The 27,870-nt window shown below is 42.4% G+C and overlaps 1 protein-coding gene across 1 annotated transcript; it reads right to left on the bottom strand.

The window, feature by feature from the left end:
• Positions 1-1,610: 1,610 nt before the first annotated feature.
• Positions 1,611-27,775, bottom strand: BTNL2 (butyrophilin like 2). The gene is made up of 10 exons (XM_069562860.1): positions 27,699-27,775; positions 17,018-17,159; positions 15,646-15,729; positions 13,479-13,826; positions 10,999-11,280; positions 10,417-10,437; positions 6,206-6,553; positions 4,833-5,114; positions 4,053-4,160; positions 1,611-3,507 (listed from the first exon to the last, which is right to left on the bottom strand). Exons 2-10 carry the CDS (start codon positions 17,106-17,108, stop codon positions 3,305-3,307), a joined length of 1,767 nt encoding a protein of 588 aa, XP_069418961.1. The 5' UTR covers positions 17,109-17,159; positions 27,699-27,775; the 3' UTR covers positions 1,611-3,304.
• Between the last annotated feature and the right edge of the window lie 95 nt (positions 27,776-27,870).

Below are 27,870 nucleotides of genomic sequence, written 5' to 3'. Positions count from 1 at the left end.
GAGAAGACTGATAAATAGCTGTAAAACGATTTCAGCAGGAGACCAAGCCTTCTGGAAAGGAAGAGCCCCTCTCCCCTCTTTTAAACAAGTTCTTACTGATCAGCAAGTTCAAAACTGTATGTGAATAAAAAAGAAATGAATGTTTCAATTTATATTTTCAGAGGAAAAAAATGGTCAAAGGAATGAAGAAACATCCTCAGCCTTCATGAAGAAAAAGTTATTGTTAATACTGGCTTTTTTGTTTCTTTCTGACACAGTTCTTCCTACTTTTGGGGGTTTTCCCTTTGCCTTTAATGAACCTAAGCCTTTTCCTGCTATTTATTACAAAGTCTCCTTCTTTAAGAATATAAAATACGAGCTTCTCCTATCAAATGAACCTTCTCTTTCTGACAGTAGAAGAGATCAACTTAGACCCCTTAAATTTTTCTGCCCTTACAGCAGATCTTTAAGTGGCAAGTCCCTTTAACAGTCTCTCTTGGAAGGTACACCTCCATAGCAAAATTTCCCTAACACACAGCCACTAAGCGGCAGTCAGTATTTGAATCTAAGAAGAATAAATCCAGAGCCCAGAATATTGATTTTACTTACAAAAAAAGAAGGACTTGAATAACAAGCAAGACAGAGGCAAAGGAAAGGTGGGGAATATATTAATAGGCATAATCAAATGGATGTGCTGGATGAAGACCTGTGGGGGTAGCAACAGAGTGAGTACAATGATATTGAAAGAGCGGCATGGAGCAGGAAGGACAATGGTTCAATTTGGGATATTTCACTGTTGTCATACACACAAACACACAGTACCCTATTTTAATGACGTGTGTGTGTGTGTGTGTGTGTGCCTGTGCGCTAAGTCACTTCAGTTGTGTCTGACTCTGAGACCCCATGGACTTTAGCCCACCAGGCTCCTGTGTCCATGGGATTCTCCAGGCAAGAATACTGGAGTAGGTTGCCATGCCCTCCTCCAGGGGATCTTCCCCACCCAGGGACTGAACCCCCATCCTCTGTGGCTCCTACATTGTAGGCAGATTCTTTTACCTCTGAGCTACTGGGAAAGCCTATGTGTGCATGTGTGTGTGTGTGTGTGCATGACATATAAGCAAACCCTAGACTTTAGCTGAAAGTACTGTATCAATTTCGGTTCATACATTGAAACATATGCACCACACCAATGCAAATTGTTGATAATAGAGGAAACCAAAGTGTGAGAGGGGAGGGATATGGGAATACTCTGGATTTTCCACTCAATTTTGCTCTAAACCTGGGAAAAAAACTCTTAAAAAATAAAATATTTTAATGAAAAAAAGGGGGAATGAAGTACTGGAATATTTGACAACATGGATGAACTTTGAAAACATCATACTAAGTAAAAAAAAAAAAAAATACAGACATACCAAAAGTCTATGCACAGTATTTTATGACTCCAATTATATGAAATACCCCGTATAGGCAAATTTTTAGAAACAAGGTGGACTAGAGGCTGCAGGGAGGGGCAAATGGGTATGACTGCTTAATGGTGATGGAGTTTCCTTTTGGATCAAAATATTCTGGAACTGAATACTAATGATGGTTGCACATATTGTGAATGGAAAAAATACCAATATCTTAGACACTTTATTATTTTCCTTAAACAAAACTTTAATGGATAGGAAAATTAAATACACTTTGATTACATTCCTTCCTAATTTTAATTGAGTTCAGATTTGAGGCATCATTTCAGCAATTACATATCTTTCTCATCTTAGTGATAGCATCTTTCCCATTTTGCATTCTGCCCTTGAGAGTTCTCTCTTTAAAAAACTGTAAAATCAGAGTCTGAATAAAGCCCTGAAAACTGCTTATGGTTTTTGGTTCCCTTTTAGTTAAAACAACAATAAGAATTAGACACTCCAAAATGACTAAAATGATGAATTTAATGTGTATTTTACCACAATTGGAAAAATTTTTAAGCTAAATAAAATAAGTGTGAATATACTTGTGAAAGAATAATATTACATACTAAAATATTACAGTATATAACTTCAAATATAAATTTGAGTTTAAATATGGGGGGGTGGGAAACCCATGATCCAAAAGAGAAAATTCCAGAATGTCACAGATGAGTAATCTTCAAAGGACAGTGAAAGCCATGATGTCTGCCTTCTTAGAAAGTGCAGGCTGTCATTTGCAGGTGTCCCTCAGTCTCACTTCAGAAGATTTTAAGACTTTTCCCAAATCTTTATTTTTTCACATTCCTTCTTCTCCTATGTGTGGCTTCCCTGTTTTAATTCACTGTGACTTAAAACATTTTTTATTCCCATTGCATTTTATTACTTGTGTTGTACATATTGCTTCTGTTTATTTTATAAGTATTCATTTTAAATTGTGTGTTTTGCACTCGAAAACTAAAATTGACATTTTCATATACATGACACATAACACATTTTCCTCTTGGACTAGTATTTCCGAAAAATTTCCTCACTCCACACTCTCAATTAACTTTCTGAAAAAGCTTGATGCAGAAAGTACACACTTTATGGGATTTTCAAGATTATATCTTAGTGATCAGATTTTCTTCCTTATATTTAGCTATATTTTCTCTTCCTTATTTTAACTGTATTTTTTGTTTTCTCAGTCCCATTGGGATAATTGTTACCCTTCTAGAGACACAAATCAAATACTTGATTGTTCCCTGCACTTCCTCCTCTAGGCTAAGCTGCATTTTCCATTGGATTTTCTAAAGGTCTTTTGTTATCAGATATCAGATTGTGATCGGCAGGCAGGATATTAGAAAGCTTGGGATATGACAGCTCACAGAAAGGATAAGCCTCCAGGTCAGATATGACACCAGAGTAAGGTTAAATCCTCTGTGTTCAGTCCCCTTCTAGTAGTTGGTGAAAAGAGAAAAGAACTGGGACTTAGAATATAACCCTGGCTTCCAGAATGCGGTAATTGTTCTCCTTGGAGGTGTGGCTGAGAATCCTTGGGTGCAGGAAAGATTCAGAAGAACCTACACTTGGAGATCAAAGAAAGAAGGGGGTGCAGAATTTCAGATAAAAAAAACTGGGAAAGTATAGATAAGGCTTCCCAGGTGGCACAGTGCTAAAATTTACAGCCGAGCACTCATGCACCATAAATAGGGCACTTGTTCAAGTTATAAAAGGAGAGGCCTCCAGAGGTGTAGTCAAGGGAGATTCTAACTTGCCCTAGAGACATCTTCAGGCAGTGGAGGCCAAGAGGAGAGGAAATGGCCCAGTACTCATATCCATAGCAACCCATCGCCCCAGCTCATTCTCAGATAATACAGACATGCTGTCCTTGGCAACACTCAAGGCCTATCCCGTCCTATCCCTAACCTCCGCCTCTCAGTACCACGCTCCTGAGACAAGCCCCTCCCATCCCAGCTTGCGAAGGAGGCCTTCACATTGTTGCAGGACATCTGGCTGCTTGACTGTCTGTAGGCCACAAGCTTGTTTCCCTCAGAAAGGATTCGTTCTGGGTGAGCTGTTTTTGAATCCAATGTCTCATTCACTGCAGAGAAAGAAAATCCATTCTGATAATAACCAACATAGGAATATTTTAAAATATTAATTTCATGATATTAACATCCAAACAGGGGAAAAAAGGTATAATGACTTAAGAAATTTAAAGTGGAAGAACTTTCTGGGGCTCACAAAATCACCAGTATATGAGAACTCTTCCTTCAGAGCAAGGAAAACCGATAAGTAAATCACCGTATTTTAATGATCTCAGTGAAATCAATTCATGCTGACAGAATCCAGTTACGTCTCAGCTTCAGAGCAAGGATGTCTATGCCATTTTCTTTTCTTCCTCTCCCTCCACTAGATCACCTGGGAATGTGCACTGGGAGATTAAATTATCTTTTATACTTTTCGCTTCTATTATTACTGTAAATTGATCTCATTCAACACTGATCCTCAATTACATGCATGTAAGCCATGGACTCTCATGTTTCATTAATTACTGAATATCCACTGGATGCCTTTGTGCTTCAGTGTCTGCTGAAAAGGTTCCCACTGCAAAGCCTGTTCCATGCTGTTTCTGTTCTAACTCACCTTTTCTGCAGCTTTTCCTCCAGATCAAGCCTACAACTCCAACAAGAAGAAGAAGAAGCAGCAATCCCCAAATCCGCAGTATGTTCCGTAAATAAATCATCCTGGACTCTGAAATGGAAGCCCCAGAATCACATTAAATCCTGAAACTGGGAGAATTTCAGGATTGTTCTTCTCATCTGAGCGGCTCCTAGGCTGGAGAGGAGGATGAGAATTGGCCCTGTCCAGAAGAAATTTGGTCTGTTGCTTCCTGCTCTGCAGAAGCCGAGGAGAGACTAGAGGTTCATGCTAGCTTTCCCATTAGCTCCTCTCAGAAACACACACATTTCTCCCCCTTCTCTTTTCCAACTCTATCATCACCACAATCACTGGAACAGCAAGAACGGCAAAAAGATAAATTCACCGAATCTGCAGCCATGAAAATGGTGCTATGGAAAATTAATTTCTAATCTGGAAGAAAACCTGTCATGAGGGGCAGGGGGAAGGGATGTCAGTGTTTTTGCTTGAAAAAGAGATTGTAGATACAGTGATGATAGAGTCAATTCTTGGAATTTAGTAGCTGATGATATAACCGTATAACCTTATGGCTTTAGAGGGGGATTTCAGGGAGAAGCTCAAAAGAGTAGAATCTATGGATGTCTTGAAGACCAGCTTTGCAAGAGATAGCAGTAGACTTCATCAGAAAAGGAAAAAAAAAAAATAGAAAAGCAGTAAAATGAGTAAGTCTCGGTTGGTCTTCTTATTTAATTCACAAAGCTGAGAGGAGCACATGGAATCACTAACCTGAAATAGAAAAAGTTGTCTTTTTCTCCTCGCCGAGAAAGGGGCTGCTGATGGAGCAGGTCACATTCACAACAGAGCTGTTTGTGACCAGTAGAAATGCCTCCACGTGGAATAGCCCCTGGCTGCCTTGAGTCAGGTCCTGGGAAAAGGATGGTATTGGGTTTCCTTCCATGTCCCTCCATTGCACGTGGGGCCGTGGGAACCAGCCTTCTGAAGTGCACTTTAGCTTTACTTCTCCATCCTTCTGTCCCTCCAAGGAGATCTGAGGGGAAGAACCCAGACCTGGGAACAAAGATCAAGGAAGGCAACTGAGAGCCTCTGCAAGTGGTTACACAGTCAGTGATTTCACTGTGAGGGGAGAGAGGGGTTCAGAGGCTTGGAGCAGAAAGCAAAGCTTATAGGGGTAAGCAAAGTTTATACGCCACTTAGGAATGAGACTAGCTGGAGACTTTGTTTCCTTTTGTTTGCATATTTTTATGTTTTGTATTCCTAAAATCACTCTGGGACAGATTAAGGGATGCAATAAATTTCAAATCCAATTTTTATTCTTCTATACCCCAAAAATTAACTCTGATGAGGTCATGAATCAACATGGCCAGAAAAATGGATAAGAGAATATTCTCAAAGAACAAAATCTTACAAGTACATGTTTCCAATGGCAGAAAATGATGAAGCTCATTAAACTTGTTAACTTGTGCTCCCATGGATGTTTTCTAAACATATTTATTAATTTGGATACATCACCCTTGGGAGAAACAGATTATCTGTGAGTCAGGCGATGTCCTCAATGGCAGTTGCCAACCTTAGAAAAATCAGTTTTCACCCACAAACATAGACAAAGGGAGATAATGATGCAGGAAGTGATCTTGTCCCTCCTCCATGCCTGCCAATACTGTCAACATTTTAATTTTTTTTCTTATGTGGTGGATCTGTTGGGTTGGCCAAAAAGTTTATTTTTTCTGTTTTTCTGTTAAGACATGATGGAAAAACTTGAGCGAACTTTTGGCCAACCCAACAGTTTAACCTTCAAATTACCATATATCCTAATAACTACATCTTTCCCAATATTTTAGTAACACACTGAAATAATGAGTCCTGTGTCATTATGGAGTAAGAATCTCACATTTCACTAGAGGTATGGAGATCCTGGGAAGGATACAAATTCTACACACAAAGAATTAGGTCTGGTCCACTTGAGTTTGTGGACGTTATATATCTATGATAGCTCCAGCACGTGGGAGAATTTACTGTACATTTGATGAGTGAATGGACATTAAGAAAATTTCAGGTGCCAGAGAAATTATCCAGGACCCAGCAAGTTAAAAGCAGTAGGAACAGACATTGAATTCAGAACATCTGTCTAGAATCCTTACCTATGATCTTCAGATCCAAATCAGCCTCCTGGTAGACCCCATCTTTTTCAAAAAGGCACCAGTACTTCCCATCATCTGAAGTCCTGGCATCATTTATCTGCAGGGTCAGCCTCCCCTCACTGATAGCATCACTCAGCAGTGCAGTCCTCCCCCGATACTCTGCCATCTGCTCTCCAGCCACATGGGCCCCATCCGTATAGACGTAAACAGCAGGATGACGGTGGGATCGGACCCACCGCACCTCCATGCTCCGTGCATCAGTCCTTGGGGCCAGGGAGCAGGTTAACTGTATGTCTTCTCCCACTCTAACAAGGATGGGCTGGGAAGGTCCAATCACTTTTAAGGAAGCTGTTAAATAGAGCAGACAAAACACAATGGAAGATTCAAACTGGAGCAAACAGTGTCATCCGCAAGAACATCTCAAGTAGTGTTTAGGACCCGGGGCATCCCAGGGGGTACCTAAGGTTCAAAGTTATCCTTTACAGAGGTGGAGATTTGGTGGAATCAGGATAGAGATTGCCACTGTGCAAGGCAGAACCATCCCATGGTTCCATCTGAAGATTATCACTAATTAAATCCACACCTGCAGCCCTTTCCTATAATCTCATTCAGTTTATAAACCCATAAGAAAATAATTTTGCAATTAAATTCAAATTAACATTTTATCATTTCAAATTTGCATGACCTTTAACTACTTCTTTTTTTTTTTAGAGTTAATTTATTTTATTTATTTATTTTTATTTATTTATTTATTTATTTTTATTTATTTATTTTTTTCCCTTAAATATTTATTTATTTATTTTTGTTTTGTTTTTTATTTTTTAAATTTTAAAATCTTTAATTCTTACATGCATTCCCAAACATGAACCCCCCTCCCACCTCCCTCCCCATAACATCTTTCTGGGTCATCCCCATGCACCAGCCCCAAGCATGCTGCATCCTGCGTCAGACATAGACTGGCGATTCAATTCACATGATAGTATACATGTTAGAATGTCATTCTCCCAAATCATCCCACCCTCTCCCTCTCCCTCTGAGTCCAAAAGTCCATTGTACACATCTGTGTCTCTTTCCCTGTCTTGCATACAGGGTCGTCATTGCCATCTTCCTAAATTCCATATATATGTGTTAGTATACTGTATTGGTGTTTTTCTTTCTGGCTTACTTCACTCTGTATAATCGGCTCCAGTTTCATCCATCTCATCAGAACTGATTCAAATGAATTCTTTTTAACGGCTGAGTAATACTCCATTGTGAACTACTTCTTAATCTGTGTAGTTCTCAGTTTCTTATACTACAAGACATATATGCCACTATCAAAATAAAAAGGTTTGCCTGAGTTAAACCTTCCCTGATAGCTCAGTTGGTAAAGAATCCTCCTGCAGTGCTGGAGACCCCAGTTCAATTCCTGGCTTAGGAAGACCCCCTGGAGAAGGAATAGGTTACCCACTCCAGTATTCTTGGACATCCCTTGTGGCTCAGCTGGTAAAGAATTCACCTGCAATTTACGAGACCTGGGTTTGATCCCTGGGTTGGGAAGATCCGCTGGAGAAGGGAATGGCTACCCACTCCACTATTCTAGCCTAGAGAATTCCATGGACTTTATAGTTCACGAGGTTACAAAGAGTCAGACATGACTGAGCAACCTCCACTTTCACTTTCAAAAAAAAATTCATATAAAAAGGATTACAGTGATAGCAATGAAGTATGAGTGGGGCAAGAGATTCAAGATCTGAAGTTATTGGAGCCAATCTCATTATAGACCTTGATAATGGCAACAAAATTAAAACAAGATGGCTTTTTAGTAATGAAATATGAAGAAATCCCCCTAGCTTGTTTTATAATACCTTGTAAGTCAGATCCAGTCATCATATTTCAGTGCCCCCAAGGTCCCACATATGTGAGGCTCTAAACACACACTAGTCAGTGTTCTCGGGTGATCTTGAAAAATGTTATAATGATGTTATAATGTTATAATGTTATTTTTGCCTAGAATCTTGCCCAGTATTCTTGCCTGGAAAATCCCATGGACAGAGGAGCCTGGTTGGCCACAGTCCATGGGGCTGCAAAGAGTTGGACACTACTTAGCAACTAAACAACAAAATGATAATTTATAATAGAAATCCAGGCATAAATGTGTTGCTTGTTTGGGTGAGGAATCAATGATCAAAGGCAAAATGTCCTCATTATGTATTTCTTAGGTAATCTTCTAAGTACTTCTCTAGAAACATAATTCTAATTTTCAGATTATTCTGTTCTGTTCTTGATAAAATTTGTCTCCCAATTAGTTCCAGCATGTTGTTTGCTTTGTTTTGCAATTTTACCTAAAACATATTATTTCTACTTTATATGTACCTGTCAAACTCTAAATACAAAAGTAGAAGTCAGGGGGAAAAAAAGCTAGTTTGCTGCTATTTCTCCATCTGTGTGTCTTAGAGTAATAAAGCAGACTATTTCCTCATCTCTGTTATATATATGGGTTGTTTTTTTTTCTCCAATCCATGAGCTGTGGTACATATCAAGTCTCAAACTATATTGCCCTACCAGAGATTGATAATTAAGAGCTAAAATTGATTATTTCCCAACTGTAAAATGATGATAAATCTATCCACCTTTTAAATTATTGGAAGAAAAGAAAAATAATTCCCAAAAATCATTTAGCATCATGCTGGGCATGTGATTATCATTTCAAAAAATTAGTTATTATTTTTATAACCAATAACATTTGCCAGAGTAGGAACTAGGATTTCAGTTTCAGGACTTCTTATAGAAATCTTGGTTTGCCAGCAGCCTCTGAGCTCTAAGTCACAAGCTCTAACAACACAGTGGCGGCTTTGAACTCCCTGATCTCCTCTCTATTTCCAGCTCATCCTCAAGGCTCCTGAGAGCAGAGCCAAGGGAAGTTCTGGTCTTTTCATCTTATTTACCTTTGGTCCCAGAAGGCGCGCACCACTTAGAAACAACAGGACATCAGACTGTACTTTGTGTGCTGGGTCTCAAAGGAGCATGTCATTTTGATTCAAATAACTCAGAGAAATGAGAGGATCTCCCTAAGGGACGGAGATGTGGGTCAGCCTGCCCAACACTGGCTCGGTTTTCTGAGCTGTAACTGACAAGCTCTGCCCATCAAGCTTTCTGCCTGCCCCAGGAGGGAAGGTATTTGAGTTGGAAGGTAAGGCTTATCAGGGCACAGTCTAAGAGTTATCTTATCTCCTCAGTCTGTGGAGTTACCTTTGACTGTCTCAAGGCCCTTCTCTTTATCTTTATGGCCCAAAGGTGTCCAAAGTATCACACTAGATTCTGGCAGAGACTGGGTGTGCTCTCCACCTTATTTTTCCTTGAAAACTCCTGTATGGGCTGAAAAGTGTGCTTAAACTAACCTAACGTGCACACAGGCACTCACACACACATTCACACATATTCCTGTAGCAGGTGACTTAAAGGGGAGCAGGGTATCGATGGAAAGAGAAAATGGTAGGTAGCAGGTAGGTAGCAGACGTCTTTATGGGCTCAGAGAAGAGGTCACAGAAAGGAGGAAAGGGGGCAAAATACAAGGCATCAAAGGAGAAACTGAAAGAGGCTTAAAAATCCGTTGGTTATCGTTTAAACCACTTATCTTAGGTACCATAAAATAATATCTGCAGTCTGACTAGTAAGTAAAGAAAAAGAGGAAAATGACCACCTGGAGCACAGGGTCCCAGGCTGCACCTAGGAAAGTCACAGCTTCCTCCCAACAGTGATAAGGTCAGGCCCACTGAGGTGAAAAGCAGGTGCAGAAACCATAGCAGGGCGAGAGGGTGCAGGCGTGGGTGGGTGAGGACCTCCAGTTATCACGACAGTACTGCTTACTCACGCCAGAAACTCACACCAGCTGTCCCGTGCTGTCCCCTACACACTCCCTCTCCTCCCGCCCAGCAGGGCAGAGCTTCCGTCTGCACCCATTTTAGGCATCTGTCTGGGGCTCACGGGGGTCCCCACGGACACGGAAAGTGGCAGGTTATGCAGTGTAAAGGTGCCTGCGTGAGACTGCACTTTGCTGGTCCCTCCAGTACTAAGGTGGGACCTGGGAAGATCATGCCCCAGTTTCTCATCTGGGTCACGAGGTGTCGCTTTCGCTGTGTGTGCTTTGTCCAGGGAGCATTGCCTTCCTCAGGGGTGGAGGGAGGGCAGAGGCTCGTGCACACTCATGCACACCAACCATCTCTGCTTACCCAGCTCTGCTTGGAGTTTTTCTGGAAAAAGAATGAGAATAATTTTAATGGTTGAAAATAACCCCCATGGACCATTTAAATGATAAAAATTATATCTATCTATAAATAGACATTTCCAATCATTTAAAGATTATTGGCTTTAAATAACTTAAACTATATATATTTAGTATATACATATATATATAATACTATATATAGTGTATATATATAGTGTGTATATCTCCAGCCATAAATGTTTTATAGTTTTTAATGCATATTGGTGCTTCCCTGGTGGCTCAGATGGTAAAGAGTCCACCTGCAATGCAGGAGACTCGGGGTCAGGAAGATCTCCTGGAGACAGAAAATGGCAACCCACTCCAGTATTCTTATCTGGAGAATTCCATGGACAGAGGAGCTTGGCGGGCTACAGTCCATGGGGTTGCAAAGATTCAGACATGACTGAGCAACTAACCTACACACACATAATGCATATTACTAAATATTAGATATCCTTCTTGATTAAAAAAGTTAGGTGCTACAGAACAGTCCCTTCAACCTTTCCTACTAATGGGAGCATCGTGATCCTAGAGGTAGAGCACTGACCTGGGATGGAGATGTCTGAGCCCTTCTCCTCGGCGAGTGAGGGGTTGTGGATGAAGCAGGACACAGCCTCTGTAGAGGCATCCCTGACCACAAGAGTGCTTTCTACATAAAACGAGCCATCTTCATCTTGGAAGTTATAATTAGAGAAAGCCAGCAAATTTTCTCCCTTGATGTCTTTCCAGGAAACCTGCGGTTCCGGGAACCAGCCCTTTGCAGTGCACACAAGCTGGAGTCCACTTTCCACAGATCCGTCCATGTGGATGTAAGGGTCAGACCCCAGACCTGAGGTAGAAAGACAGAGCCCTGAGTTCCGGAGCCCGTGGAGGCACAAATCACAGAGCTGGGAGTCCAGTGACCTTGCTCATAGGGAGAGAGCATGAGTTCAAGGCTCTGGGGAGCAAAAGGTGGCCCAAAGTCCTCCTCCCATTCAAACGAACTCATATACATTTTATACCTTAGTCTGGATCTTTGCTGCTGCTGCTGCTGCTAAGTCGCTTCAGTTGTGTCCAACTCTGTGCAACCCCAGAGACGGCAGCCCACCACGCTCCCCCATCCCTGGGATTCGCCAGGCAAGAACACTGGAGTGGGTTGCCATTTCCTCCTCCAATGCATGAAAGTGAAAAGTGAAAGTGAAGTCGCTCAGTCACGTCCGACTCTTAGCGACCCCATGGACTGCAGCCTACCAGGCTCCTCCATCCATGGGATTTTCCAGGCAAGAGTACTGGAGTGGGGTGCTAAATTCTAGCATATGAGCAGTATTTTCATTCAGACTCAGACAGGAAAATAAGAGTTATATAATGACACTTTGCTTCTGTCGTTAGCACTGCAACCTAAGATTTGTTTCAATTTACTCATGAACTCCCTTGTGCCACAGACTTTGCCTTTTTCATCTTAATATTTATTGGGTCAGGCACTTGGACATGTTGGAGGATATCTTGACTCCAATTTAAATAGAATATTTACTGTAAAGTGAGATCTCTTCTCCGGAAAGAATATTCTTCCCATTCCTTTCGTTGGTGGTTGTGACCTGGGGGAGAAAACAGATAACCTGGGGTATACAAAATGGGAAGTCTCATGAGGACTTTCTGTATCTAAGTATTCCATTCCATGGAACAACTCTATTCAACAAAACTCTCAAACCCAAACAAAGGGGATTCTATTTTTCATAAATGACAATTTTGTCTCTACCACTTGTTGAGAACAGAGACCGATTTTCTTCACCCAGAGCCTTGGAAAATGCATGGTTTCTTTTCAGATGCCCCTGAAAGTGAAATGCCTTAGTACAGGCCCTACCCGCTCCTTATCTCAGAAGTTTGTGGATTCTTTTCATCCATCTTGAGTCAACTTGAACTTAATAACAGTAATAATCACACACAGGTGTTGAGAAAAAGAAGGTGTTGGAGATCAACCTCGTAGGGGAGCAAAGAAGAGAGCAGCATCAGCTACAGAGGTTAAATTCTCCTTAGAACAATTTTCCTGATAAGGTAAATGGATTTGCCTAATTTTTTCTTCTGGGCTTCCCTGGCGGCTCAGTGGTAAAGGTAAATCTGCCTGCCAATGCAGGAGATGTGAGTTCAATCCCTAGGCTGGGAAGATCCCCTGGAGAAGGAAATGGCAACCCACTCCAGTATTCTTGTCTGGGAAATCCCATGGACAGAGGAACCCGGAAACCTACAGTCCACAAGGTCACAAAAGAGTCACATACAACTTAGTGACTAGATAACAACAGCAATTTTCTCTTTAGCACATGAAGTAGTTACTCTTGCCAGGGAACCATATGCTTGATTACTTTCAAATATTTGTTTTTCCACAGAGCGATCCTTTCTTCAGTGTAATTTATTTCTTCCAACCCCTTCCTGCTTTGCTAACACAAAAGCATCGTGCAGGTCCTTGCCACTCACAGTGGGTATGTCCCCAGATTGTCTGTGAGCCCCAATTTCACTGAACACTAGTGTCCATAATCTCCATAAAAGCACAATGTCCTTAACCTCTGCAGTCTCATCATTAGCTTTTTAACTGAAGGCAGCGTTACTCAAACAGTGAGTTCACATCTCAGTGACTGTGTATTTGAGGCTGAGCACAGAGTTGGACACGACTGAAGCGACTTAGCAGCAGCAGCAGCAGAGAACAGAGATGTGGGGCTTGTCAACTAGACTCGCTCACACAGCAGCTGACTTGCCTTTGCACACTAACCCGTATGGTATGAATTCTTGCTTCAGCAAAATTGCTAATGACTATGTGTCATCAATTTTAAATAATCCTCAAGAATAGCCAAAACTGTGTAAATTAAACTCGGGGAAATTGTTTATAAGTGAGCTCACTTTAAAGCCTACAGAACCACTTGCCTCCAAGTGAATCAGAAGACTGGACACCAGCAATTGCCTCCATGATTAAAAGAGAATTGTTCAACTGAAAATGAGCTTAATGCAAGTTAATATACTTCCCCTTCTGAGAGTCTCTGTCTTTTCCCAGATACTCACTGGCTACTTGGAGTAGCAGGCTGGTTTCTGCAAGATAGTTGCCGTCTTTGAAATGGCACCAGTACTGCCCGTGATCGGATGGCCGGAGGCTGTGAATCTTCAGAGCCATGCTTCCCTCGGTGACGCCGTCTTCTATCCACTCTACCCGGCCTCTGTACTCCTCCATCTGTATCTCCGTTACCTCATCTCCATCCCGATACAAAAACACAGGAGTGCTGGGCTCCGAGCGGTACCACCTCACCTCCATGTGCTTTGCGGTCCTCTTGGGAAGGAGCTGACAGGTGAGGAGGGCATCTTCCCCCACCATGGCCAGGATAGGATGGGCAGAACCCGTCACTCTAAAGTCATCTACAAAAGAGTGACACAGAGGAATCGGGAGATGCCACCTGGAGGAACAACACGATTGCTTTGGGATGTCTACTCTATCAAAACGGAGGCACCTGGAGGAGGAAAGGTTTATTTGCAATGTTTTAAAGAAATCCAGCCATTATGGTATGTTTGGTGGTTACAGAGATCTTGTGTACTGAAAATAGCATGTAGTTCAAAAACCTGAGTATGAGTGCTGACTCTATCACTTACCAGCTGTGTGATTTAGAGAGAAACCCATTATTCTCGAGAAATTTATTTGCAATCTCAATTTCTTCATCTTTAAGATTAACAACGACCATCTCTACACTGCTTTTATTCTCAAATAAGCTAAAGTGTAAACTGATTTTCTAACTGAAAACTTAGTTAGTGGCTTATTTTATATTTTACAGTGATTTATTTTATAGTTAGTAATTTCACAGAGGATGAGACATTTGGATGGTATCACTGACTCAATGGACATGAGTTTGAGCAAACTCAGGGAGACAGTGGAGGACAGGGATGCCTGGCATGTTGCAGCTCAGGAGGATGAAAAGAGTCAGACACAACTTAGCGACTGAGCAATAACAATTTCACTTTAGTGGCTGACATTGTAATCACTTTTCCTAAATTTTAGGTAATAGATTTATTCAAAAGATTTTTCAGCTTTTCAGAATTGTTCTTGTCTTGTCCTAAGTAATGAACTGGATTTTTTTTGTTTTCCTCTGAAACAGGCAAGATTCCAATTACTAGGGCTATGTAAAAATGCAGTTTTTACAAGGATATTTTTGGCAGATTAAAGGCAGTGATTAGTATAAAGAGTTCAAGCCTTTCAATAAAATTTTAAGTCATGTTTGACTTCTTTGTTATCTACAAATTGGAGAGATGTTTCATAATTCTGTATGTTCCTATACTTCCTAATTTCATGTCGTGTATATTATGTTTTTTTTTTTCCTCATCCTAAAATATTCCAGGGCCAGTTGCACTTTCTCTGTGCAGATCCAAAACTCCTAAGAAGGAACTTCATCCTGTTGAGTTGCTGGTGCTCACTATGGAACATAGGTGGATATCTGCTGGTGTTCTGTGTTGATGAAATCTGAACATAACACTAGAACTGAAGTTGTGCCGTCTGGGTGAATTTTACAGCTTAGGAAAGTGCATCACTAGAGGGGAGGGCAGCCTCACCACATCATACAGCTCCTGGCAGCCTCTGTCTGGACTCTGTGATTTCCGATGTCCTGTGCCATGCTTTTCTCCCACCGTGTCATCCTGCATTTTACTGGGGGTTCTGATGCTACCCACTGACTTTGAATTTTCACAATCTGTTTTCAAGTTACAATATTTCAACCAAGAAAATTCAGCTACTGAGATTTCCAAGCCCATTTCTTGAAAGTCTCCTTCAAGTTTATTTCCAATATTTTTACACTGTTTAATTTATGGTAAGAAGCAACCCCTTTTCTTGCCCTGCAAGAGTTATCCTGAATAGAAGCAGGAGGATGAATGACTCACCATGTTCCAGGTGCTGATTCAAGTGTTTTTCATGTACAGCCTCATTTAATCTTAAAGCCCATGTGAGCCTATGAGATACAGTTAGGTTGTTATTCTTATCTTAAGGATGCAAAAACTAAGGCAGAAGGTATTCAAGTAACTTTCCAAACACAACACAGCTGGAGGCGAAGGAGGTCTTTGTGGAACACAAGGGCTTTGACCCCTGGATCCCCACTCTTAATATTATACTAGCTCTTTTGAATTTGGAAGTCAGCATCCAGACTGGACTTCTGAGACACGGGAATACATGGCAAAGGGAAGAAGAGCATCCTACCTGACTGCTTCATGCTGAGAAGTATAAAGAAGAAGGAGGCAAGCCCACCAGACAGTCTGTATCCAGGAAGCTCCACCATCCTCCCTGGGGTAAACACAAGAGAAAATACAACAGTACCTAAATGTGGCTGTAATACACAAGTGCTTCTGTGGTTTTCAGTGGTTATGGAGATGCAACAGGGAAGCAACATTAACATCTTCCACAATCAAGTGATGAAATGGGCTTGGCTCCCTTTCTCTGCTTTTATCCATCATTTCCAACCTCTTACTTACACTGTTGTACTTTATGCTATTTGGGGCACTGAAGGTAGATTTCTGATTGAAATGAAAAGATCTTTGGGGCTAAAGGGACAATGATGCTTTGATTATAAAAAGTCTCCTTAGGTCCATCTATTCTGAGCATGCAGAATTAGACAGCATTCAATTACTTCTTCTCACCCCTCCCCTTTCAGTCTGTCCTGCAAAGTCCTTCATCTCTACAGTCTTCTGGATGTAAAGGAAAGAGCAAGAAGGCATCATAACCAGGAATCTATCACCAGGAGAACACAGGGTCAAGGAGATGCCTTAGAAAGTAAATAAAATAATCGTGAAAATGGTTATACAGAAGAAGATGACCAAGGAAATGACCTTGAATAACCTTTCAGTATCATCTTTCTGTATCATCTTGAAGACACATAGAAATGAATAAAAGAAAAAGCCTAATTGGTAGAGATGGGCAAATTCAACATGCCCATTGTAACCAACACCATAAAAATACTTCCACACAGTTAAAATATTTTGAAACTACCAAGATTAAAATGCTAGACTTAGTTTTGGAAAATGAAACACTCAGGGTGAGAGGTATCTAAGATTTTAGTCTATCAGCTGTGCTAAGAATCTTATGGAAAGAAAAACTTCACACCAGATATAAGAAGTTGCACGAGGGCAATAAGTTACTGCTTCTCTCCCCACCAAGACTAACACCAATACGATTTTATAGAGCAGGACGGAAAATCAACACTCATCTGAAATGGAGACGATGAACCCAATGGTCCAGGAGATGGTGTTTTCTGTATTATGACTGTTTACTTTCTAAAGTGATGCACTGTTGTTGCCTGTTGTTTAGTCGCTAAGTTGTGTCCACCTCTTTTGTGACCCCCATGGACGGTAGCCTGCCGGGCTCCTCTGTCCATGGGATTTTCCAGGCAAGAATCCTGGAGTGGGCTGCCATTTCCTTCTCCAGGGGATCTTCCCGACCCAGGAACTGGAACCTGTGTCTTCTGCATCTCCTCCATTGCAGGTGGATCCTTTATCCCTGAACCACCAGGGAATCCCCTTTCATCTAAAATATCTCTAGGAAATGTGATACAAGCCCAGCCAGAAAACCACAATACCTGAAAGAGTGGTCAGATATTTTCGGAAAATGAGCCTGAGGGTTAGAAGACAGCATGGAACAGTAGTAGTTTGGCCCTTGGAAAGGATCATTCACGTCCCCTCAGATGGAAGGAAATTACCATCTTGACTTCTTAACTCCTCCTGGGAAAGGAAGAAACATGTTGTTCCAGCAAGTAAAAGCTAAGAAAACCTGCAAAGTCCATGCCAGAGTACCATCACTCACTGAGGCAGACAGAAGGCCCCACACTTGCTACAAACCAGTTTGTAAGTTTATGCTCCTTTAGACTCTTTATGGAAAAAAGAAAGAAAACTGACAAAAGTACTCTAGGAAAAAAGCTGTCCAAACCAGGGAAGCTTCTGAAGAAAGCTGTGAGAATGCATGCTGACCTTCAGTGAGGCTCCGAAAGAGACTGGTGAGAGTATAAACAGGGAGAATAAGTGCCTTAACCAGGGTTCTCGGTGGGGCGGGAGGAGGGTTTGCCCTTGGGAGGCATTCGACAATGTCTGCAGATACTTTTGGTTGTCACGCCTAAGGGGAGGGGGACATATAATGAGTACCAGCCACCGTTGCTGCTAAACATCCTACAATGCGCAGGAAAACCCCTACAGCAAAAAATCACCCAGCCCCAAATGTCAACCAAAAAAAAGTGAAAGTGAAAGCTGCTCAGTCGTGTCTGAGTCTTTACAGTCGGTGGGATTCTCCAGGCAAGAATACTGGAGTGGGTGGCCTTTCTCTTCTCCAGGGGATCTTCCCAACCCAGATATCAAGCCAAGGTCTCCACATTGCAGGCAGATTCTTTACCAGCTGAGCCACAAGGGAAGCCTAAGAATACTGGAGTGGGTAGCCTATCCCTTCTCCAGGGGATCTTCCTGACCCAGGAATCCAACCGGGGTCTCCTGCATTGCAAGTGGATTCTCTATCAGCTGAGCTACCAGAGAATCCTAGTGGCAAGGAAAAGAGCCGCCACAGACCATCTGCTGCCAGCGTGCTGAAAATCTTTGACACATTTTTTTTGTGTTTTTTTTTGTAAATGAATAAGTGGTCTTAAGCGTTAAATCAAAGCATTTTAATCGTAAGCTTTTGACATCTCTGTATTACCATTTGAATGTAAGCCAAGACTCTTCTGAAACTACATTGATATTAAATGTGGTAAACTTGGATATTGTCAAGTGATATGATCGGGTATGCATGTGTTTCATCAAATTCTTAAAATTTCATATTTCATTTCATTTTCTGGATAAAGTGCAACTATTAAGATGAGATGATAAGTGGTAGTTTGTACTTAGGCGATGGGTAAATAACAGTGCCAAATTTCAAGATCTACATATGCACTGTTCAAATCCATGCCAAACAAAATTACAAATTTCCACACAGTAGGGGTTGTTAGAAGATTTTCTTTTTTCAGTAAAAAGCCTCAAAAGTTAAATTCTCAAAATGCCATGTAACAATAGTAATCAACTGGTAATAATGAATTAAATCAGTTCATGAACTTTGAAGCCTATTTATCTACACAAACTTAAATACACTGACATTTTTATAAAGTAAAGTAACATGAGATTTCTTGGAAACACGGCGACTTTGTGTTCACCTCCATGACCTTGAGAATCTCACTTTATTTCTTGAACCTCTCCTTTCTCTGCTCTCTGAAGGGGACAATCGTTCCTAAGATGTTTCCAGCTGTACCATCACCACATGAGAGACGAGGAAGCAAGGCTCAGGGGCACAAGCACAGCTTCAGACAAGACAAACGAGTAACAAGATCCTGGTTTTCTGAGGCTTAATCCAGAGCCCCTTCTTCACCCAGCCTGCTTCACTGCAATATTGTGAGGCTCGAACACGGCAGCGCTTTGAAAACCATAGGGTGGGGTGAGTACGAAATACCAGTAGGGGGTGTTACAGCAAGCGGCAGAGCGCCCCTGCCAGGCGTCTCTGTGCCCCGCTTCCTCGTCTTAGTCAACTCCCCATCCTCGTCCTCCCCGCCAGGGACTCTCCTGTCCACTCACGTCTCCCTTTTTCCTTCGGGGTGAAGGCAGGGGGCTGCTGGGGTTTCTCCTCACCTGGTCCCAGGTGCACCCTTCGTCCACAGAGCAGGTTCCACAGACAGGTCAGAGCCTGAAATGCTGCTTGGAGCAAGAATGGAGGCATAGTCAAAGGGGGGCACCCCGGTCCCCTGGGCTGTGGGTGAAGGAGGTGTTAAGCTTCCTCCCCTAAACTGAAGGAAAAGCCAAATCCCTGAAGAGGAAACCCCAGTCAGAATCACATCTTCACCTCCTGGCTGTAATCCTTTGAAAAGTGAAACGTGGGTGGCAAGTGAACTTTGACTGGGTTTAGTTATGAGCTCTTCAGATCTGCAGACCAAACTGTAACGTTTACACTCTCACCGCTTCCCAGAAAGCCAGGCCCCACCTCACATCCGGCCTGGGCCGCCCTGGCAGATCCTCACAGCACCTCAGGCTGGCCGCCTGTCTGGACAGCCCCTCTACCTCCCCACAAGTCAAGGACCCCCACATAGTGTCAGGTCTCCACAGGGCTTAAATTTGGACCCAAGACTGAGTATCAAGTATCCTTCCCCTCTTCTAATGATGAGAAGCCCGAGGCCCAGAGGCAGGAGCTACCTTCTCCAGGAACAGAGCGTCAAGCCAAGGTCTCTCCATGCTCGTTTATTGCTCTTTTAACTTTAGTCTTTATCTCCCTTTGATGGGTAATAAAGAGCTTAATTATTACAGACACTGAAACAAAGAAATTTAAAAAGCTTTTCAATACTATGGTTAGGCACAAAAATTATAATGAGGGAAGTTATAGGCACATTCATTGTGTGTGTGTGTGTGTGTGTGTGTGTGTGCGCGCGCGCGCGCGCATTGGTTTAATTTAGATTTTCCTTTAAGTTCCCCGTAAGTCCATTCCTTAAATCAGAGAGCAAGTATCGCTGGGATCTGCAGATACAAGCATACTTCCTTTAATCGTGCCTCCCAGGTGCTGAATTTTTTAAACAAATTGAAGGTTTGTGGCAACCGTAAGCCAAGCAAGTCTACTGGCGCCATTTTCCCAACAGCGTTTGCCCACTTCATGTCTCCATGTCACAGCTTGGCAATTCTTCCGTATTTCTTTTTCATTATTATTATATTTGGGTGGTGATCTGTGGTCAGTGAGCCTTGATGTTACTCCTGCCACTCACAGAAGGCACAGGTGATAGTTAGCATCTTTTAGTAATAAAGTATTTTTAATTAAGATACATAGCTTTTTAGACATAATGCTACTGCACACTGAATACACTACAGCAGAATATAAATGTTAACTTTTATAAGTCCTGGGAAGCCAAAAGCTTTGTGTGACTCACTTTATTGCCATTTTTGCTTTATCGTGGTGGTCTGGAATCACACCCACGATATCTCCGAGGTATGGCTTCTCAAGAATTAAAAAGTTCTCCAAGACAATTCAACTGTAAATATTCATTTCAATATGAAATGTAAGCATATGCAACATTACTATGTGAAAGCATTTAAGGGAATTTTTTTTTCCTGAAGTTTCTTCCTCTCCCCTGATAAGGCCTGCCCATATTTGGGCTACCTAACTTGAGATTCCTATTCTTAATGAGGAATTTTTTCCCTGCAATCTTTAGTCCAGGCAAAGACCTTTCTCATGGTGAGAATAAGGAGTTTGAAGAGGAGAAAAAAAGTAATTAAACCTTGGTGAAAACTCCTTTACCCCATTTCTCTCTCTCAATGAGGGTGGAGGGGATGCTGCCCCACTTCTCCTCTGGTTCCCAGAATAGCAGTGATGCCACAGGCATGTCTCTCCAACAACAGCCCCAAAGAGCAGCAGCAAAGGGAAAGCTACTCGAAACAAGGAGAGGTGGGCCCTAAAGATTCAACTCTTAGAATGGAAGATTATTGCCTCAAATGCTGGCATGGATGACACAGCAAGAGGAGAGTGACGGCACGGATAAAACAGTCATCATCACCCATATGGAAGGACAGGGACAACCGGGGCCGTGTGACCGTGACATACAGCTGGAGTCAACAATATGAGGAGTGCCTTCTCCAGCAGTCCTGCACCACCTCCTGCCTGGGGACTTAGAAATAAGCCTGGGCAGAGGGCTGCTTTTAAATTATTAATGGTCAAGAAAGTCATGGAGTATTCTGGAAATTACTAGATTGACCCCTTTGCTCTAAGACATGATAGGGCTTGACATAAAAATTCGGATCGGTAATAGGAAAACAGAACTTTATTTTTCCATACTCAATTTTGCAGTATCAAAAGCTATTTGAAACACACATTCTGTATCATCTTGATGGTATATAGAGTGCTGGGATTTTCCCAGGACTTTAGGACTTGTCTGCATTGTGTTAGTGATCAGACACATTAGTATCCACTGACCACTTAAATTAGAGAAGGTGATGGCACCCCACTCCAGCACTCTTGCTTGCAAAACCCCATGGACGGAGGAGCCTGGTAGGCTCCAGTCCATGGGGTCGCGAAGAGTCGGACACGACTGAGCGACCTCACTTTCACTTTTCACTTTAATGCACTGGAGAAGGAAATGGCAACCCACTCCAGTGTTCTTGCCTGGAGAATCCCAGCAACGGCGGAGCCTGGCGGGCTGCCGTCAATGGGATCCCACAGAGTCGGACACGACTGAAGCGACTTAGCAGCAGCAGCAGACCACTTAAAATAAGCTCTGCTTAGAATTGTATGCATCTCTTCACAAAAACCCCTTACGTGTGCTTTCGCAAGGCGACACCAGTTTTGAAATAAGAACTGTGCCGTCCATTATGCTGTGTATTATGGTTGTTCGTTTTGTGTCGGGACATGCTGGTATTTGAAAGAGAAGGGCATGAAAACAAGACAAGCCGCTCATAACACTGAGGAAAGCAGGAAAAGTGAGGATTCAGAGAAGGCAGGAAGAATAGAAGGAAAGGGTGTAATTCATCAATATGACCACGAGAGGGCAGCAGAAACCTGTTCACGGTCTGCCCCCAAGGGCTTTTGCTCAAAATCTATCACTCCAGACCCTTTCTCCCCCAGATGCTGCTGTCCTGTATGATACACGTTCATGACTCTCTCAGATAGTAGATGACAAAAGGAACCCTGAGCTTAGAATGCCTGAGATTTAAATTCTAGGTTTGCTATAAATTAGGGCAAGCTTCTTTAGATATGCACTACTCACATTAAAATAATCCTAAAAGGGTAGGATGAGAATATAACTGTGAAACAAAATTCCTATTTAGGTCTTAGGCTTCATTATTGGGAGTATGGAGTCTTGGGAAGAAGGGAGACTAAAGCAATAAAGGAGATAAATGAAAATCAGAAAAAAGGAAAAGGATTATTGTGACAGGACATCAGGAGCCTTGCTATGAATTCACAGACATTCAGATGATCACTGTCAGTTTCTATTTGGGGGACCTGGTAAGAAATCTATTTCGCGAGTTGTCAGGTGAACTCGCCAGAAAGATAATAATTATTTCATGGAGTCCCTTAGCAATGGGTCTTAAATGTAGAGTTCTCTCCAGCAAAAGGAAAAAAAAGTCAACTCTCATATCCTGGTGGCCGAGCTGTCCGTCTGTCATCCTACTGTCTGCTTGGCTCGTTTTCTGACTTAAAGCACTGACAGTTCTGAGATGCCCACCCAAACGCTGAGTCATGGGTCCAATGTTCCCCAAAGCATGGGGTGGGCGGGTGACGCTCAGAGCTGGATGATGACCTTTCTTCATAAGTGTGACCACAGTGCAGATGGCACCTAAAGAAGGCTAACCTACTCCTATTCCTTCTTCCTCCATCAGCCTTGATGCTCTGGAACAAACTGCAGACAAGAATGTCTGACTCGCTGCTATTTGGAAGGAACTTGAAGCTCTGAAATATTATTTGAAATAGTATTTCTTGGATTTATTCCACTTGCAAATGTGCCCCTTTTTTGGACACAATTTAAAAGATCATTAGGTTTGAGAGAGGGGAACGATTCCTTCCCTTTAAGGTACTATTTGAGCCTAAAATAAGGGGTCCCATCTGCCTCTTACAGGGACAGTAGGGAGTGGAAGTGAACCCACTAAGGGGCTTCGTGTGCAGGAGGAAGCTGACCAAACAGAAGCAAGTCAGCAACCCTGACCTCGGGGAAGGTTGTGCCCCCCAAAAAGGGTGTTGTGTTCCCAGGGATAAACAGTCTGAAGATTAGTCCAAATCCTGAGGGGACAGAGGCAAGTTATTCTGTATCTGTGACTGTATTGGAGGCCCCTCTGTGATATCTCAGGTCCATAGAGATGGAGGTGATGTGGTTATAAATGCTTGGGAAACAGCTCTAAAAGCTCCTTGGTATGAATCCTCCTCCTCCTCCTCCACCCGATCCATGTCACCTTGGCCTCAGCAGGAGACACAATGGACATGGCATTGGACTTCCCTTCCCAAGACCTCCAGGGCTTAGGGCCATGACTGTGCTCCTTCAAATCAAAGGGAAGCATAGCATTACCACACGGCCAAAACCCGGGAAGAAAAAGAATCAGTGACAAAGTGAGATCCTACAGAGGCATCATTTAAAGGGGAGGAAGAATATGGTGATTTCCATAGTCCATGCCACAAAAATAGAGTAACTGTAACACTGCAGTTGGTCCCAAAGACTCTCGTTCAGATTCAGCTTTCTTAACAAAAAAATCTCCCCTTCTTACAGATTTTCCTCCAGAAGTCAGTATAAAAATTAAAAAGCAGCGGAACTTCTGCATCATGGTGCTTAAAATACCCAAACATTTAGGAATGGGAGCTGAGATAAATCCTAGTTCTGAGGGTCCCACAGTCCAAGCTGAAGGGCTTCTTGTGTTGTTAGAGCCATCCCTGTCTTAGAATCCAAAGAGTGTCTGACAAACCAACTCCTCAAAAGTGTTTACATTTTAAAATGTACCTTTATATTTAAATTTTTACTTCAAAATTTACCTCTGTGAAAAAGTCACAGAAGTGTAAAAGCAATCACAAATTGCCATCCGTGGTTTTTGAAAGTGATAAAGTCATATGCAGTTGATTCTGCTGCGGGTTTTAGCTTGTAGTGCTAAAACTCATGGGAAGAGTTACTGAAGCTTATACAAACTGACTAGCAAACGAGCGTGGATGACGCAGTCCGGGAATTAAAAGGACCACAGGATGCATGTTAATACTTGTAGACTCTTCCCAGGATCCCAGAGAATGCACTCACAGAGGTAGCCAGGCATCTCAAACTGAAAACAGGAGAATCTTCTGAATGTTTTCCGGGGGGGCGGGGTGGGGGGGGAGGTTAAAGAAAAGCACGCTAACCGAGCGAGCTTCCTGCCTCTGCACCCTTGTACTGCCACACTTCTTTCTTTCACATGTTGCTGTTGTTCAGTCATTAAGTTGCGTCTGACTTTTTGTGACCCCCATGGACTGCAGCACACCAGGTTTCCCCTGTCCTTCACTATCTCCCGGAGTTTGCTGAAATTCGTATCCACTGAGTCGATGATGCTACCTAACCATCTCATCCTCTGCCACCGCCTTCTCCTTTTGCCTTCAGTCTTTCCCAGCATCAGGGTTTCCTGATGAGTCGAATCTACGCATCAAGTGGCCGAAGTATTAGAGCTTCATCTTGAGCATCAGTCCTTGAAACACTGGGTTCTCCTAGCCTTCACCCAGGCTACTGCAGTTCCGCAAGTGACCAGTAGATGGCATGTTTGTCCAAGAACATGCACCGTGTTTTCAGGGGCTTTCCCAGGTGGCTGATCAGTAGGTAAAAATCGCCTGCAATGCAGGAGACGGTGACAAACGCGGGTTGCATCCCTGGGTCGGGAAGATCCTGTGGGGGCAGGAAATGGCAACCTACCCCAGTATTTTTGCCTGAAGAATACCATGGAGCCCCCTGGTGGGCTCCAGTCCGTAGCGTTGCAAAGAGCCGTACAGGACTGAAAGGACTGAGCATGCGTGAAGCCTTCGGCGTGAGGTGGGAAAGGCTAACAGCTGGTCCTAAAATGTCCCAGATCTTACCTTCCAATCTCTTCCTTTCATAAATTGCACCACATGGGAGCAGAGCCAGGAAAATTGCGGCTGCAGAACCTGCTTCAGTCTTCTGGGGCTCTAGAATTCCTTAACTGGACCACCCTGGAGGTGTGGGTGGGATGGGAACGGAAGAGGAGCGAGAGACTGAAGGCGAAGGGAGAGAAAAAAGGAAAGATTCCTTGAGAGAGAGGCTGCTTCCTTTCTCACATTCATTTTTACCATGTTTCATTACCAAGCACTGTTAAAGCAATGGACGTGAGTTTGGGTAAATTCCAGGAGTTGGTGATGGACAGGGAGGTCTGGCATGCTGCAGTCCATGGGGTCGCAAAGAGTCGGACACGAATGAGCAACTGAACTGAACTATTGAAGAAGCAATGCTGAAAAAATTATAAATCCAGTTCTCAAGGCCATTTGCAGCTTTAAAAGAAGAGAACATAGGCACTAAATTGTGATAGTCCAGTGTATGGGGGAACTAGGAAAATCTTTATGGAGAAAATGCTTCATGAAATAAAACTGATGGAATGATTCATACTTCACTGAGTGCTGTGAGCCATCAGTGCTGGAGTTGGTGGAGGCGGAGCATCTAATAGGCACATGGAGCTTTCAATATCAGGGAAATATCTACTTGTGGGCACATATGAGAATAAAGAGTATTCTAGATATTGGCAGAGAAGGAAACCTACACCCTTAAGGCCATGAAAATGATTTAAAGTGGAATAGGGACACAACTGGTGACTAGTTCCACGATCATGTCCAAGATATTTAATTGACTATATCTGACTGTAATTTAACATAAAGTTTGGATATGCAAAGCTATCTTTCAAGTGTTCTTCAATTTTAAAAATCAATCGGGCTTTATTTTTTAAAATAATATTACTTTACAAATTAATATGAGCAAAGCAGATTCACATCATTTCAGACTTTTTATTTTGATTTTATGTTCAGCATGGATTTATTTGCATCAGTTTTTATTTTTACTTATTTTTGGCCATGCCACATGGCATGCAGGATCTTAGTTCCCCAACCAGGGATCAAACCTGGTTTGATGCTGAAGTATAAGTATGGAGTCTTAACCACTGGACCGCTAGGGAAGTCCTAATTTCAGACTCTTTTTGACAAATAATGAACATTGCAACCTGGGAAGCATTTTATACACCTTCATAGAAAACCCTAAGAAAGTTATTAAAATGTCTAGAATGTGTGAGTTTAGTGATCGCAATATAAAAAGAAAAAACAATTGTGATTTGCTATGCTAGCAGATGAACACTGCATGCTGCTGCTGCTGCTGCTGCTAAGTCGCTTTAGTCGTGTCCGACTCTTAGCGACCCCATGGTCTGCAGCCTACAAGGCTCCTCCATCCATGGGATTTTCCAGGCAAGAGTACTGGAGTGGGGTGCCATTTCTGATAGCAATAAAAGCCTAGAATAGTTATGTGTTTAACCATAATATATATGATGTCTCACCAGGGAAAACTACAAAGTTCTGATACCAGTTCAGTTCAGTTCAGTCGCTCAGTCATGTCTGACTCTTTGCGATCCCATGAACCGCAGCACGCCAGGCCTCCCTGTCCATCACCAACTCCCAGAGTCCACCTGAACCCATGTCCATTGAGTCGGTGATGTCATCCAACCATCTCATCCTCTGTCGTCCGTTTCTCCTCTTGCCCTCAATCTTTCCCAGCATCAGGGTCTTTTCCAATGAGTCAGCTCTTCGCATCAGGTGCCCAAAGGATTGGAGTTTCAGCTTCAACATCAGTCCTTCCAATGAACACCCAGGACTGATCTCCTTTAGGATGGACTGGTTGGATCTCTTTGCAGTCCAAGGGACTCTCAAGAGTCTTCTCCAACACCACAATTCAAAAGCATCAATTCTTCGGCACTCAGCTTTCTTTATAGTCCAACTCTCACATCCATACACGACCACTGGAGAAAACATAGCCTAGACTAGACGGACCTTTGTTGACAAAGCAATGTCTCTGCTTTTCAATATGCTGTCTAGGTTGGTCATAACTTTCCTTCCAAGGAGTAAGCGTCTTCTAATTTCATGGCTGCAGTCACCATCTGCAGTGATTTTGAAGCCCATCTGATACCAGAGACTAGTGAAATCTCAAATACATGGAGAGATAGAAGATGCTTGGTTTCAGATAAACGGGGTGTGGTTGAAACTCCAGTTCTCTTCAACACAATCCTCATCAATGTTCCCAGCGGGTTTGCTTTGCAGAAATAGACAACTGTAAAATTTATAATGTGCAAGAAAACCAAAGTGGCAAAGGCAAGAAGAAACATTCTACAGACACATCTAAATTATATGTAAATATGAGAAGTCATTCAACCTCCTCAGTACTAATCAGAGGAATGCAAACAAAAACAGCCTGAAAAAATAATAAAAATGTCAAAACATAGCAGTCATAAGCAAGGGTGTGGAACAACGTTTCTGCCAATATACAATTGATAGGACAATTGATACAGTCATTTCAGAGTCAAAATTACATAGTAACATTGAAAATATGTACATGCATTACAACTCTGCATTCTACTCTTAAACACACACCTAAAGAAACTGCTGCAAGTTCATACCAACATTATTCATAAGAGCAAAACATTCGCTAACCATTGAATGGATAAATACCTTTATATATCTTCATATACATTATAGCTAAATTCACAAACATAGGTGACCTTTTTGGCCCTCACCTAGATTTTCAGAGTGAGGCGTATTCAGCGCTGTCTTTCTCTTGCTGGCTGCCATGTAGGACGTTACAGTCACTCTCGTGTTGTAACCAGTCACTTCCTGACAGTGTTCTGTGCTGACCAGGCCCTGTGAGCAGCACGATAACCATCATCCCCTGGTGGAGGTGACCAGCTC

The sequence above is a fragment of the Ovis canadensis genome, chromosome 20 (assembly GCF_042477335.2).
Source record: "Ovis canadensis isolate MfBH-ARS-UI-01 breed Bighorn chromosome 20, ARS-UI_OviCan_v2, whole genome shotgun sequence".
NCBI classification, from domain to species: Eukaryota; Metazoa; Chordata; class Mammalia; order Artiodactyla; family Bovidae; genus Ovis; species Ovis canadensis.
Note: the sequence above shows the minus strand (reverse complement) of the source record. Positions and strands in the feature narration are given on the sequence as shown.

What these genes read in the sequence shown, in the direction of transcription:
- BTNL2 (XM_069562860.1), bottom strand. Translation starts at nt 17,108, where the DNA reads ATGATCCTTTCCAAGGGCCAAACTACTACTGTTCCATGCTGTCTTCTA. An exon ending in TCTCAGCATGAAGCAGTCAG is followed by an intron (nt 13,827 to 15,645) that starts GTAGGATGCTCT and finishes ACTCTTTTGTAG; the next exon opens with ATGACTTTAGAGTGACGGGT. An exon ending in GACAACTTTTTCTATTTCAG is followed by an intron (nt 4,161 to 4,832) that starts GTTAGTGATTCC and finishes CTTCCATTTCAG; the next exon opens with AGTCCAGGATGATTTATTTA.